Source organism: Convolutriloba macropyga, chromosome 2, assembly GCF_964194025.1.
Source record: "Convolutriloba macropyga chromosome 2, txConMacr16.3, whole genome shotgun sequence".
Classification (NCBI taxonomy): Eukaryota; Metazoa; Xenacoelomorpha; order Acoela; family Convolutidae; genus Convolutriloba; species Convolutriloba macropyga.
Window position 1 is genome coordinate 60,556,250 of NC_134469.1, and position 12,256 is coordinate 60,568,505.

The 12,256-nt window shown below is 39.8% G+C and overlaps 1 protein-coding gene across 1 annotated transcript in view; it reads right to left on the bottom strand.

The window, feature by feature from the left end:
• LOC142334570 (uncharacterized) overlaps positions 1–8,635 on the bottom strand; it is a 66,270-nt gene extending 57,635 nt beyond the window's left edge. The window contains exons 1-3 of the mRNA XM_075382701.1: positions 7,385–8,635; positions 1,382–1,695; positions 175–807 (exon numbers count right to left, since the gene is read on the bottom strand). Coding sequence (XP_075238816.1) covers positions 175–807; positions 1,382–1,695; positions 7,385–8,606 — 2,169 coding nt within the window. The 5' untranslated portion in view covers positions 8,607–8,635. The remainder of the gene's footprint in view (positions 1–174; positions 808–1,381; positions 1,696–7,384) is intronic.
• Between the last annotated feature and the right edge of the window lie 3,621 nt (positions 8,636–12,256).

Sequence of the window (12,256 nt, forward strand, 5' to 3'; positions counted from 1 at the left end):
ATGAACCTCAAAAAACCACGTTGTTTGTAAGAAAAGTTCTAATTGTGTGTATGTGTCAGAACATGCGCACTTGCACATGACCAAACGCTTATTACTGTAACACTAATGCGATGATTGGAATTTGGCTATTATCATTTCAAAAATGACAAAGTTGAACAAACAAAGGCAACGCACCACTTCATGCTGATCGTATAAGCATGCTATTGTGAGGGCGGTTCTTCCGTCTTGGTCAGTTTGGTCAACTCTAGCCCCACTGGCCAGCAACAGCTCTACAATGGCACAATTTCCCATGTATGCAGCTGCGTTTAGAGGAGTCTGGCCGAATCTGTCAGTCTGATTTACATTAGCACCGTACTGTACCAGGATCCGCGCAATGTCCTCGAAACCTCGCCAGGCTGCCGCTCTCAAAGGCGTTCTTTGATCGTTATCCTCAAGATCCACGTGTGCACCCGCACTTAATAGCAGACACACTATATCGTAAAAACCTTCCCACACAGCAGATCTGAGAGCGGTCCAGCCCTCGTAATCTCTGTGATTAACCTCCGCACCCGCTTTAATTAGAACCTCGACAGGTCCATAGTTTCCACACTTGCTGGCCACGATTAATGGACTCCAGCCGGACATGTCCTCGTGGTTAATGTTGCTACCCATGTCGATCAGCTTTTTCGTATTAGCACCGCCGGCCGCCAGGTGTCGCATTAGCATGGTTTGCCCATGGTGGTCAACCTCGACCACGTCTTGCAAACTGATGCGTGAGTTGAATATTGCAGCTTGCTCGTTGTTAACGGAATCCGAGTCTTGTATTTGCTGAAGCAGTTCCATTGTTGTATTAAACAATCTATTAACATAATTCAAGCAATCTGATTTTGAATAAAGCAATGCGGTTCTATTCTCAGAGCTATGTGTGTCAAAATAGGTCGCTTATATCAGCATACCACTATACACAAGACACTTCAAATGCTCTACTATACCATGCTCTGTCTCTAGCACGCAATCTTCCTTTCAAACAAAGTACATGGCTAAATGCCTTCAAAATAACCTAAACACAATAGGAGCAAAGTTGTGATTTCCTGTTTGCTATATGTACGGGCAACTTTGAATTTAACAAAATGAGAGCAGCCTAGTAACTGTTACATTGATATAACATGATGAACAGAAAGTAAATTAAGAAACCAATACCTACTCTATTTCACTGTGACATCCGGTGGAAATACGTAAACGCACTGAGAGGGAGAGAGAGCGAAATAGTTTCCCTAGTCCAGTCGGTTAAACAAGCTCCAAATGAATTAAAACAGTCTGTTGCTGGCCATTAAATTGCCCCTATTGTCTCGCCTTATTGTGCGAAAGCATGTAGCAAGTATAACGCAAAATAAAAACATACCGAATAAATTTGTTCACAGGCCAGAGAGAAAATCCTGTCCGTAACTGTGCCTTGATCAGAAGGTGTATGGAAATTAAACTTCTCCGAATCCAGTCCAATCCAAAGTAGCCACAGTGCTAACAACTCCACGTCCAATCCAGGTTGAGAAAACTCTGGGGTCGAGCGGGATAGGTTATGAACTATTTCACTGATGTCATTGGAAGTCACCCTATTCAGGTCGTAGAAGCATGCAGCACTCAATGCTAGCATCGCGTGTCCCTCCCCAACATCAAGTGCTAACTCTCGCCCACATAACTTGGGGTCAGTAATCCACACTAAACATCAGAAATTTCTACAGTTGCAAGAAATACGACGTCTCATTTATGAAATCAGAAAACAATTTTTGAACACAGCGCGCCGCTGAAGTATTCTTTAATTGAAAAATAGTTATGTGATAATTATAGTAGAGTTCTACAACTTGTAGCACAAAAACATCGATATGAAACCAGACTCAACTGACACACATGAACGTGTATCGGAAACAAATATCCGAAAAAAGCGTATTGTTCCGACCACATCCACTTTAGTGTATGTGGGGAACAGGTTTTGCTCAACTGGTTTTTTCTTGTTCAGTCAATTCTGCCCGTCAAGCTTAGAATATCCCAAAAACCTCTTTCATTTTCATTCTTTTCCGAGGAGTTACCCAGGTTTTAAAGTGTTGTGAACATTCAGCTCATTTCCGTAGCTTGTTCACATTTTCCTTAATTTTTGCACAAAATGTCATCAAAATATGTTAAATTTAATATCGATAGTGTTATCGGTTTTACCTCTAAAGAAAAGACGGTTGGTGACCTGTGTGCTTTTTGGCAAAAATTTTTGAAGATGAAACCAAACCAATTTTCATCAAAACGGCACCAAATATACTTCCTTAACCCACTCTTCAAATTTGCTTTAAGTACTAAAATCCGCTGACACATACATAGTAACTTCAGATTAGGGCTATTTCTAATTCCGCCTCCAAAGAAAGTATTCTGAAAATTCGGCTAATTTCAATCGATATTTATAAAGACTTTGTTCCAAATTATATGTATAATGCTTAGTTTTGAAACAATTAAGTGTTTTTAACATATGTGGAGCGATAGAGAGACTGCTTTTGGTATTTCAACAAAACGAATTAGGACTGTATTGGTGCGCTATTAATCTAAAAACAATTCAAAATGAGCACTTGTAATGCTCTGAAAAATGCTCATTTGACAACGTTTTTTCAAAAACTTCTATTAAATGGCTGACTTTTGATAGAATTCTTGTTCTTTTTGCAGTTTTATGACAGTCTCACATATCAAATATCCAATATGCTTCCTAAAGAGGTAAAAAATGAAACCAACTAATGATTTCAGTTGATACCAAATGCCTCTCAACCTCAAAAAATATTTTAAAAAGTGAATTTTTGAACTTTGCCACTTTCCCTTCTGTCAATTTTAAGCTCAATCTGAAAAACAAAACGTCCCATCCATTCCCTAGTGAAGCAGCAAATTATCTTTATAGACGCATTATGTTTTCAACAAATTATTTTATTAATGCGATATTAAACTTTCATTAAAAATTGCAATTTTTGTATATTGCCCATAATTGAATTTTTCCATGTCTAGCCTAGCCAATATATTACAGTGATCACAGTACCTATTGCAGTTAAAGAAGGTCCAATTGAACATATATAATGCTATACAATGACTTTTAATTCATTGGTTTAGTTATGTTCGCGCAAATATTCATTTTTTGAATTTTGCATGCATTTGATGCCCCTTTTGTAGTCGTATGAGATTCTGACTGATTCTGACATTCGCCTCAACAGGTACCTATAGATGACCTACGGATGTATAGATGAAACTAGTTAATGCTCTGTTGATATTTGATCTTTTAAATGGCATTGAAACTATTTGTAATTAAACTTTGAAATTATTTTTTCAAAACTACTAATTTCAGCTCGCCCTCAAATATTTCTTGTTAGCTCTTCACTTAGTCTAATTAATGACAGGTCCAACTAATCGCATTATTATTATTATTCAGGCAACTCGATGACCAATTTCATTTATTTGGCGCTGCAAAAGAACATAGTAAGTCAGTTAAGTCAAGTGACCAAAAACTTAATTACGCAAAAGAATAAAAAAAACTCTCTCCACTAAGAGCGAAAAATGACGTCACACACGCACGTCAGTTGAAATTGCATGAACAAATGAATAGAAAGCAGATTTGAAGTGGTTAAGACGTCATATGGTCGTAACAAAAATCTTGACGAAATAAAAAAACATAGCAGGACAAGGACAAGTCCTGGCGTACAATTCAAAGAACTTTCATTGACTAAACAAAAAAACAGACCTAGAATGGACTACTAGTGAATTTGGAAAACCATTTCTTAAATCAGATAAAAAAGTGAAAAAAAAAACAGAAAATCAATGTCAAAATGCCGCGTGTGCACAAAAATCCACTAACGAGAAATGGAAATTTGGTTCAAACAAAAAACTAGGCCTAGAATGAACTAAGAATGGATTGAAAAAACCATTTAGAAAAAACCCGATCCAAAATCGAAAAAAAATTAAAATCAAAGTGAAATCGCCGCATGTGAACAAAAAAACCACTAGCGAGAAAGCGAATTTTTGTTCAAACACCGTTTTCTCACTCTACTTTAAAATTAGAGCGAATAAATTTCACACCGCAAAACCACTCGCTTTTTCGCTCCACTTCCTGTTTCGGCGTGACCAAAATCAATACTCCAATTTGACCCCAAAAATTATGAAAATTTGTGAACAGATCTTAACAAGAGACAGCATTCCAATACAATTCAAATTCTCTGAATTGTAAAAAACCAAGAGAAGGCCAATAATAGCCCCAGCTATCGCTGTGCGGCTATTAAAAAAAGTTTGTGGCCTTAATTAGATCTAAACTTCCCTGTGACAGAATCGTAAACATAACACTTTTGCGCAACCCTGCAGTTGCGATTAAACATTTTCGACAGATAACTGATATTCGTCGGAGAATGCTAACGCAACGATGACAAATAAGTGAAAATGACCAAAAAATACTCAGCTTATTTAAAATGCAAACAAAACGCAGGTGAGTCAAACGCCGTTGGTTTGACAAGAGCTCAGTCCATATTAGATTTTTGAAGAGTGGCCTAACATTGCCTGACGATGCGACGGCCAAATTATTAATTTTTTGGCAGAGGACAAGTTATGCTTCGGCAAGCAAAAACTCACAAGGAATGATATTATTACGAGAAGTGCTTATGGATGTCCTGGAAGAAAAGTTGATGAAAATGTGACCTGATCGCTCAATGAACGACGCCATTGGGAGGTGATTAAAGAACATAAAATTTACACTGTCATGCGCACAAAAACTAAAATTTTATGTATTCGGCCCTCTTTTTCCTTAAAGCATCGCAATACGCAATGGGACTCTTTTTTTGGAATTTTTCTGTAAACATTTTTTTGTTGCTTTCTTGCTATATTTTTTGACCTATACGTATGCTTTCATTTTCATAGTTGAACTCATCTTCAAAAGTTCCTTTGAGCCAATCATTGCTTGCAGCTCTGGTATCGAACTTCTTGATCCGTTCGGCGCCTTGAATATAGAATCTGAGAAAAACATGATCCGATCCCGTGATATTCTGGTCATCAAGACGGTCTAATTCAATGCCCTTCGTAATTACATGATCCAATATACCAACAGATTTATACAGAAACATTAACGTGCAACTTTGCCGAGCTCAAGAAAACTGCATCTGCGCGCAGCATCGTTGCCGGACAACATTGATATATTGATCTCATGAAAAACCAAACTTTCGTCAAAGAGTACGCCCTTATCATATAATAAAGTGGTCATACAACAAACAAACAGCTATTGTTTCCTGGTGAGCAATAAAAACATAATTGACATAATCAAAAACACCATTAACCGAGAAGCTCAGCGAAGAACTATTTCCAGCGACGAACCATAAAACGCCAATCCACCTCCAATCCTTCATTCTCGCGGAGCGATTAAATCAGAATAGCCTGTTCCGCAGGATTTTTGAAACAATCATGTTGATTACTTTCAATCTAGGGATCTGTAAAGACAACTGGTTGAAAACCTAATGATTCAATCCTCACTTAAAAAATGACTCATTCTCTTGATTGATCGAGCGTTTCGAAGTGAAATTTTACCAAAAAAAGCATTGCGAGGACGCAGCAGATAGTCAGTGACTTTCGCTCAGAGAATTGAATCATTCTCTGACCCTAGCATTGTAAAGCCCAAGTAAAACTTAGGGAATAGAACATGCGCAGGCTAGAATTCAGGTTTTTGAACAATTTCTTGGACGAAATTAAAGAAACAGTGGAAAAAATTCAAACCAGAATCTTCAATGAGATCTTTCGAATAAACCTCTTTTTTCTTACCCAGAAATAGTTTTCAAAATACCTCTCTGTGACGGCTGAATTCATCCAGCCAATATATAGATGCCGCAATTTGGCAGGCCTTTTGACTGCAACAATTTGTGCATCCAAAATTAGATTTATCCGATATTTGATCTTCGCGTTGTGGTCTTCGATAACTGTCGCTCCTTCATGGTCCGCCTTACGCTAATCGTGATTGCCCGAGGTATGCCTCATGAGCAACGTTTCTTACATCAAACTCAAAATTTTCATCTGCATGCAGATATTGCAAGGTGACTCTATTGTGGACGTTGCGGGTTACCGCCGTCATCATCCGGCCAGTTACATAATTTTCTTAGGGCCTCAAGCAGACGAAATCATGCAAGCACAGATGCGCTAGAAAGCTTTCATAAAAACCTTTTTTGATAATGGTCAAAATTTGTAGGTCTTTTCTTGTCTTTGTCATATAGTCTCCCTAAAAAGATGTCCCACTGATGTCAAACGAATTGTAAGTGAACACACACAATCTTTTTAATTCATAGAAAACAATTTTCAAGTTTTCAATAGTTTTTTTGCAAATTTTTGAGTTTTGACTTATTTCTTTTATGACTTAGTCTCACTCTGATGGCAGGTCCCATTGGCGGCCTACATTTGAATCTATCTAGTATTTTTTTAATGAAAACCTATGGTTGCTATGACTTGTCTCATTTCTGTAAACTTGCAGTGCAGTCACAGTATATACAGGGGTTCATGATGGTTCCCATTGGATTTGAAGAAGAGAAATTAGATATATAATGTTTCCACAGATTAGCTTTTGGTTCTAACGGGTTCGACACAGTTTTCTTCCACAACTTAAAACTGAATTTTTGATTTTGTAACCTATTTGTTGCTTTTGTACTCGTAAGACACATTCTGGATATTGACAGGCCTCATCATGGCTTCCTATGGCAAAATACAAAAAACCATCCAACATTTTCAGTTGATAGCTGTTGTTTTATTGACTTCAATAGTTTTAAAAAAACATATTTTAATATTTTGCTCTCTTGTTTGTTTTTGTAGACTTGTTAGCTAGTCTGACTAAGGATCAGTTCTATATATTTTCTAAAGAAGTAGAAGTTATTTTTGTCTCTGTTGCCATTTATACTTTTTATCTTATGAGTTATCGGATGCTATTTAGACTTTGGTCTGGTTTTATCTGACGCTATTTTGACGTTAGTAAGTTTGTAAAAAAAACTAGATAATGAGTATTGGTCGTAAAATAAAGTTTCTTTTTGTTAGTCCCCTTCAGTATAGCGAGTCTTGTAAGCTTCTCCTATAACCCTCAGTAATAGCTTATTTCTGGCGAAAGGGTCAATTTCATGTGAATGCATTTATTTGGATCCGTTGTTTTTTTTACCCTCAGCTCACTGGGCATATAACTTTTCAGTCCACAGGCGCACGTGCTATATTTTTGTGCTATATAACAAACCATTATTTCTAAGTGGGGCATAATGGGTCGAAACAGAATAGATGCTTCTTTTTTACACCGATCAGGAAACAAAAATCATTGCTAATTAAGCGCCTTGATTTTACAATACTTGAGCTGCTGAACCTTTCCAAATTCTTTATTTCTGCTTACCGGTAAAAGACTGATGAATGATTTGAATACACTGTTCGTCAAAACCGACACCTTTGTCTTTCCAAAGAAAAAAGCCTAAACTTCTGATTTGCCACTCTAGGTGATTGGGATTGTACGGCTTACTGCAATCGCGAGTAACGAGAGCATCCAGAATGTCGAAACGACTCATTGGTACCTGAGATGCAACTAGAACGGACATAATTTGCTTCATTGTGACCAGATCTAGCTCATCACTGTTCGCATGTATAACATACTGACTGCGGTAATATCTTAGGAAGAGGAACGAATAGAGCCCATTCAAAGTTTGAGGAATGTTTCTGATTTCTTTAGTCGAGATGATTGACTGCGCTAGTGCCTGAATTACTAATTCTAAAAAGAGAAAACACCCACAGCTTTTCTCGTGCAATACTTCAAACACGATCTGAAAATCCTTCTGTCTGCTTTCATCAATTACTTGTACGTCGTTTAGCAAGCAAGCTCTCATGTATAATTTGAAATCGTTGACAATTTGGTCCTTTCGGTAGTCGTCAATGAGGATCTTTTTGTTAGTTGCAAACATCTTCACAACTGATTTACTGCAGCGTCGCGAAGATGTTAGAATGTGTAACCAAGGTGGAAATTGATCAACATGCGCAGCAAGAAGCTCAGCGATTGTTCGACTTCCTGATGATCGCTCGCCAAGTTCAAGCTGCTTTTCGTAGCATTCATCAAGCCCGTCAACGATTAAGTATAAATGTCTGTTACTACTCTTATTAACTTCACAAATCTTTTTTAAAATCATCTCGCGAAAAACCAAATCTGGATCGTATATTAATTGATTCGGTTCAAGCTCTGACGGGCGGACAAACTTCCCATCACTATGAGCAGGTTTAGGTAGAAATGGAGTTTTTGATAATTGCACAAAAACATTATCAAGAAAATCGCCAACTGACAAGCATCTCTTATTTTGTGAGGAACAAAAATGGTACGCTAAAGTGCGCTTCCTGAGCTGGTACTGTCTTTGCCACTGTGGGTCACTGCTCTTGCTGAAACAAATTTCGGTCAAAAGCGCTGTTTTGCCGCATCCAGCTCCTCCAATCAGAAACAACACAGGTTTCTTGCTGTTCGAGGAGGTTGAACTTCGTCTGGCGCTTTCAACCGGTTGACATTCTAGATGATCTAGCAACCTTTCGAACAACCACTGACGGCCAACAAAAAGTTTGTCCCTAAGAGGACTATCCATTGACAAATGATGAACCCTATGTCATGAACCCATCTGAAAAAGAATTCAGATTCCTAGAGTTTAAACACTGCCTGCCTATTCAGACACCGAGAAACTAAAACAGACCAATTATCAACCTAGCGAGCATAGTTTATCGAGATCCATTTTTGATCTAAAACTAATCGTTGTTTATATATCGCGCAAGGGTATTAATTCTATTTCCTACAGTTCCTTCGTCAAATACCGCTAACCTTACCTACTTCAGGCGTTGTTCTAGACACCAAATAATCATGGCTAAATCCACAAAAAGACACCAAAAGAGTCTTGGCCAAATCCACAAAACTTGTTGAATCTGGCAAATAGCGCTTAATTAAAACCATTGGATATATGAACGTAAACAATAAACAGAAGACAACTGCACTCATAGACAAACCTTAAACGCACAATGCATATCACGATGAAAAATTTTGCTTCAAATAATCTAGGCTTGACTAAATTAAGAAAACATTACGTGACACTGAAACTTCTACTTACGGAAAATTGACAAAATTATATCTGGATTTCTATGAGTCTGGTTGATCTGGATTAAAGCTATTACACTTGCGACCATTATGTGTCGACTGATAAACATAATTGACAAACGTCGGAGGGAACTTCTGTCGAGCGTAGGCGGAGGGCTTCATCGTAGGGTCTAGGTTTATGATCGCACGGTAGCATGGACAATTTTCGCACAAATATCTACGCCTCAACCTGGGCAGTGTCATTGATATTGACCAATCATCCGACAAATCGTCAGAATAAACCTATTGGTAAAAAATAATCATTTAGTTGAAGTAGTATAGGAGAGGCTTTAGGGTGTCGCCCTTGGGTGTTTAACACTTTCATTTATCATCTTTTTTTGTGTTTTGAATGTTAGCAGGCTCTGTGAATGGGACGTTTTGATGCCTACCCTCTTCCCTCCAGCTGCTCGGACTTGGTCTTGGGTACTTCTCGTACCAAATATATAGACGAGAGTCAAGTAAAGGGTTGTGTTCACTCCTATCGAGGTGCTAAACTGCTAGATCTCTGTGATGTTATCAATAAATACCCAGACCAGAAGCTGAACACTGCTGTAGTAATTGCCGGCTTCAATGATCACCGTAGTAGTACTGAAACTTTCATAGAGCATTGGAAATTCCTCAATCAGCTGATTATTGTTAAATTTAGCCCAAATAATTTGATTGTTCCCAAAGTTATACCCACCAGCTGTAATCGCCTCATAAATAAGAAAATCAGTGCCCTTAACTACGCTTTGTATAATTATATTGATTCTTGTGCCCTAAAGTTGTTTATTGTTTCACCCTCATTTAGAAATGTTCTTCAACCTAACCTGTTCTGTAAAGACACCGTGCACTTCTCCTTTCATGGAAACCATGTTTTCACTATTATTATGTTTAACATCATTCAATACTTTAAATATCGTTGCTGTTAGTACTCTCCTGTAATTAACTTAATCTAGTCCCCCTCAGTGCAGCCTTCCCAACTCCTAGCCCGCAGCTTGATGGCTGATCAAACCCATTGTCCACTCTGCAAGGGTCCCCTACGTAGGGGAGGCGTCTGGTGTCATATATGTTATAAATATTTGCACGTGAAATGCAGTGGTCTAGCCGCAGCGAAAGATTGGACCGAAAACTTCAGCTGCAAAAACTGCTCTGATATCACCGCAGCCACCGAAACAGCAATCGCAACGCCGGCACCACACAACGCTTTGACCGTTCCCGACACTGCACTCATAGATCCTGCAACATCGCACGCCCCCGAACGTTCCGTCGCCGCAGCATCGAATAATTTTTGGGACCACTTCCAGCCTCATCGCGCGGTAACAGTGCGCGAAATATACCGCGAGGTCGTCACTTGGAAGCCCCCGTTCTTCACGCTTGGTATGAACAAGACAGGGGAACAGTTCGCCGAAGCCCTTCACAGTGTCCTCTCCCCGATTGCCGTAAACACGGATAGATCCGATATATCTCTGACCCTCTGTATGATACTTCCGCACCTAACCCTCAGTCGAACAAAGAACACGGACGATGGATCGAACAATAAGACCATCAAGCGTAGACTGCAAGCATGGTACAGCTGCAACTTCTCAGAACTGTTCTGTGAAGCGAAGGCAATCCAAATGAGAATGAATTCAAGGAACAAACAGCAGCACTCTGACCTCAAGATGTTCAACGATTTCATGTCTCGTGGTAAGATCAGTAATGCTATTCGCGTTCTTTCGGATAAGCAAAAAGGCGGCGTGCTCGCACCTACCGATCTCGTAGACGGTAGACCGGTCCTCGAGATTTTACGCGACAAACATCCTGAAGGTCAACCCTTGGAGCCCAACTGCATTCAGAGCCTACATCCACGCACGCTTCCTTACCACCCCGCTGTCTTCGACAAAATCAGTGCCAGGCTCGTCCGAAAGCATGCAATTAAGACTCATGGCATTGCCGGGCCTTCAGGTCTCGATGCCGATGACTGGCGTAGACTACTTTCTGCTTTCGGGCAAACCTCCACGAACCTGTGCAAGCTTGTTGCCAAGTTTGCTAAGAGGCTGGCCACGTCCATAATACTACCGGATGATTTGATTACATACAATGGTTGTCGACTAGTGGCTCTGGATAAATGTCCAGGTGTGAGACCTATTGGTATTGGTGAAGTAATGCGTCGCATCACCGGACGCATAATCGTCGACTGCATCAGGCAAGATCTGACATCCCTCGGTGGAAACATGCAAATGTGCCTGGGCCAGAAATGTGGCATAGAACATGTCATACATTCGCTTCGCCACAGTTTTGATGATTCCGAAAACGAAGCAATTCTTCTAATTGATGCCAAAAACGCTTTTAACGTGCTCAATAGACGAACAGCTTTAGAGAACGTGAAAGCCTTATGCCCATCATTGCATGATGCCCTACAGAATTCCTGTAGCCAACCGTCTCATCTCTACATCGGTAAGTCGACCATAGTGTCTCAGGAGGGTACGACACAAGGCGATCCCAATGTATGGAATCGCAATCCTACCCCTAATAACAAGACTTCATAATGACTCTTTGACACGAAAATAGTATGCTGATGATGGTAGCGTCGTCGGTAAGTTAGAAGATATCAGGGCACTCTTCGACAAGCTCACTGAGCTCGGTCCCAAGTATGGATATCTTGTCAATCCTCCGAAGTGTCAGTTGATAATTAAGCCAGGAGGCGAGCGCCAAGCGTCAACTGTGTTTGCAGGCACAAATGTAGAAATCACGCAGGGCGCTCGAGTCCTGGGATCAGTTATCGGAAGCTCTGAGGCCAGTAAAAAATTCCTGAAAGATGCAGAAACTAAATACACAAAAAGTTTAGACAGACTTGGTCAATTTGCTCTCACCTCTCCCCAGAATGCCTATGCATGTTTGACGAAGGGGTTCAACAGAAGTTGAGCTTCCTTTCGCGTACTACTCCTTCATGGACGGGGTTCTGGACAAGGTGGAGGAGCGGCTTCGCCGAGTCATAACGAATATCGTCGGCAAAGAAGTAATCCAAGAGGAAAGAGAACTTTTTTCTCTCCCTCTCAGAATGGGTGGGCTTAACATCGCCCTCCCAGAAGATCTTCACAAAAATTTTGAGCAATCAGTTGAACTCTCAAGACCATTGGCGTCATTCAA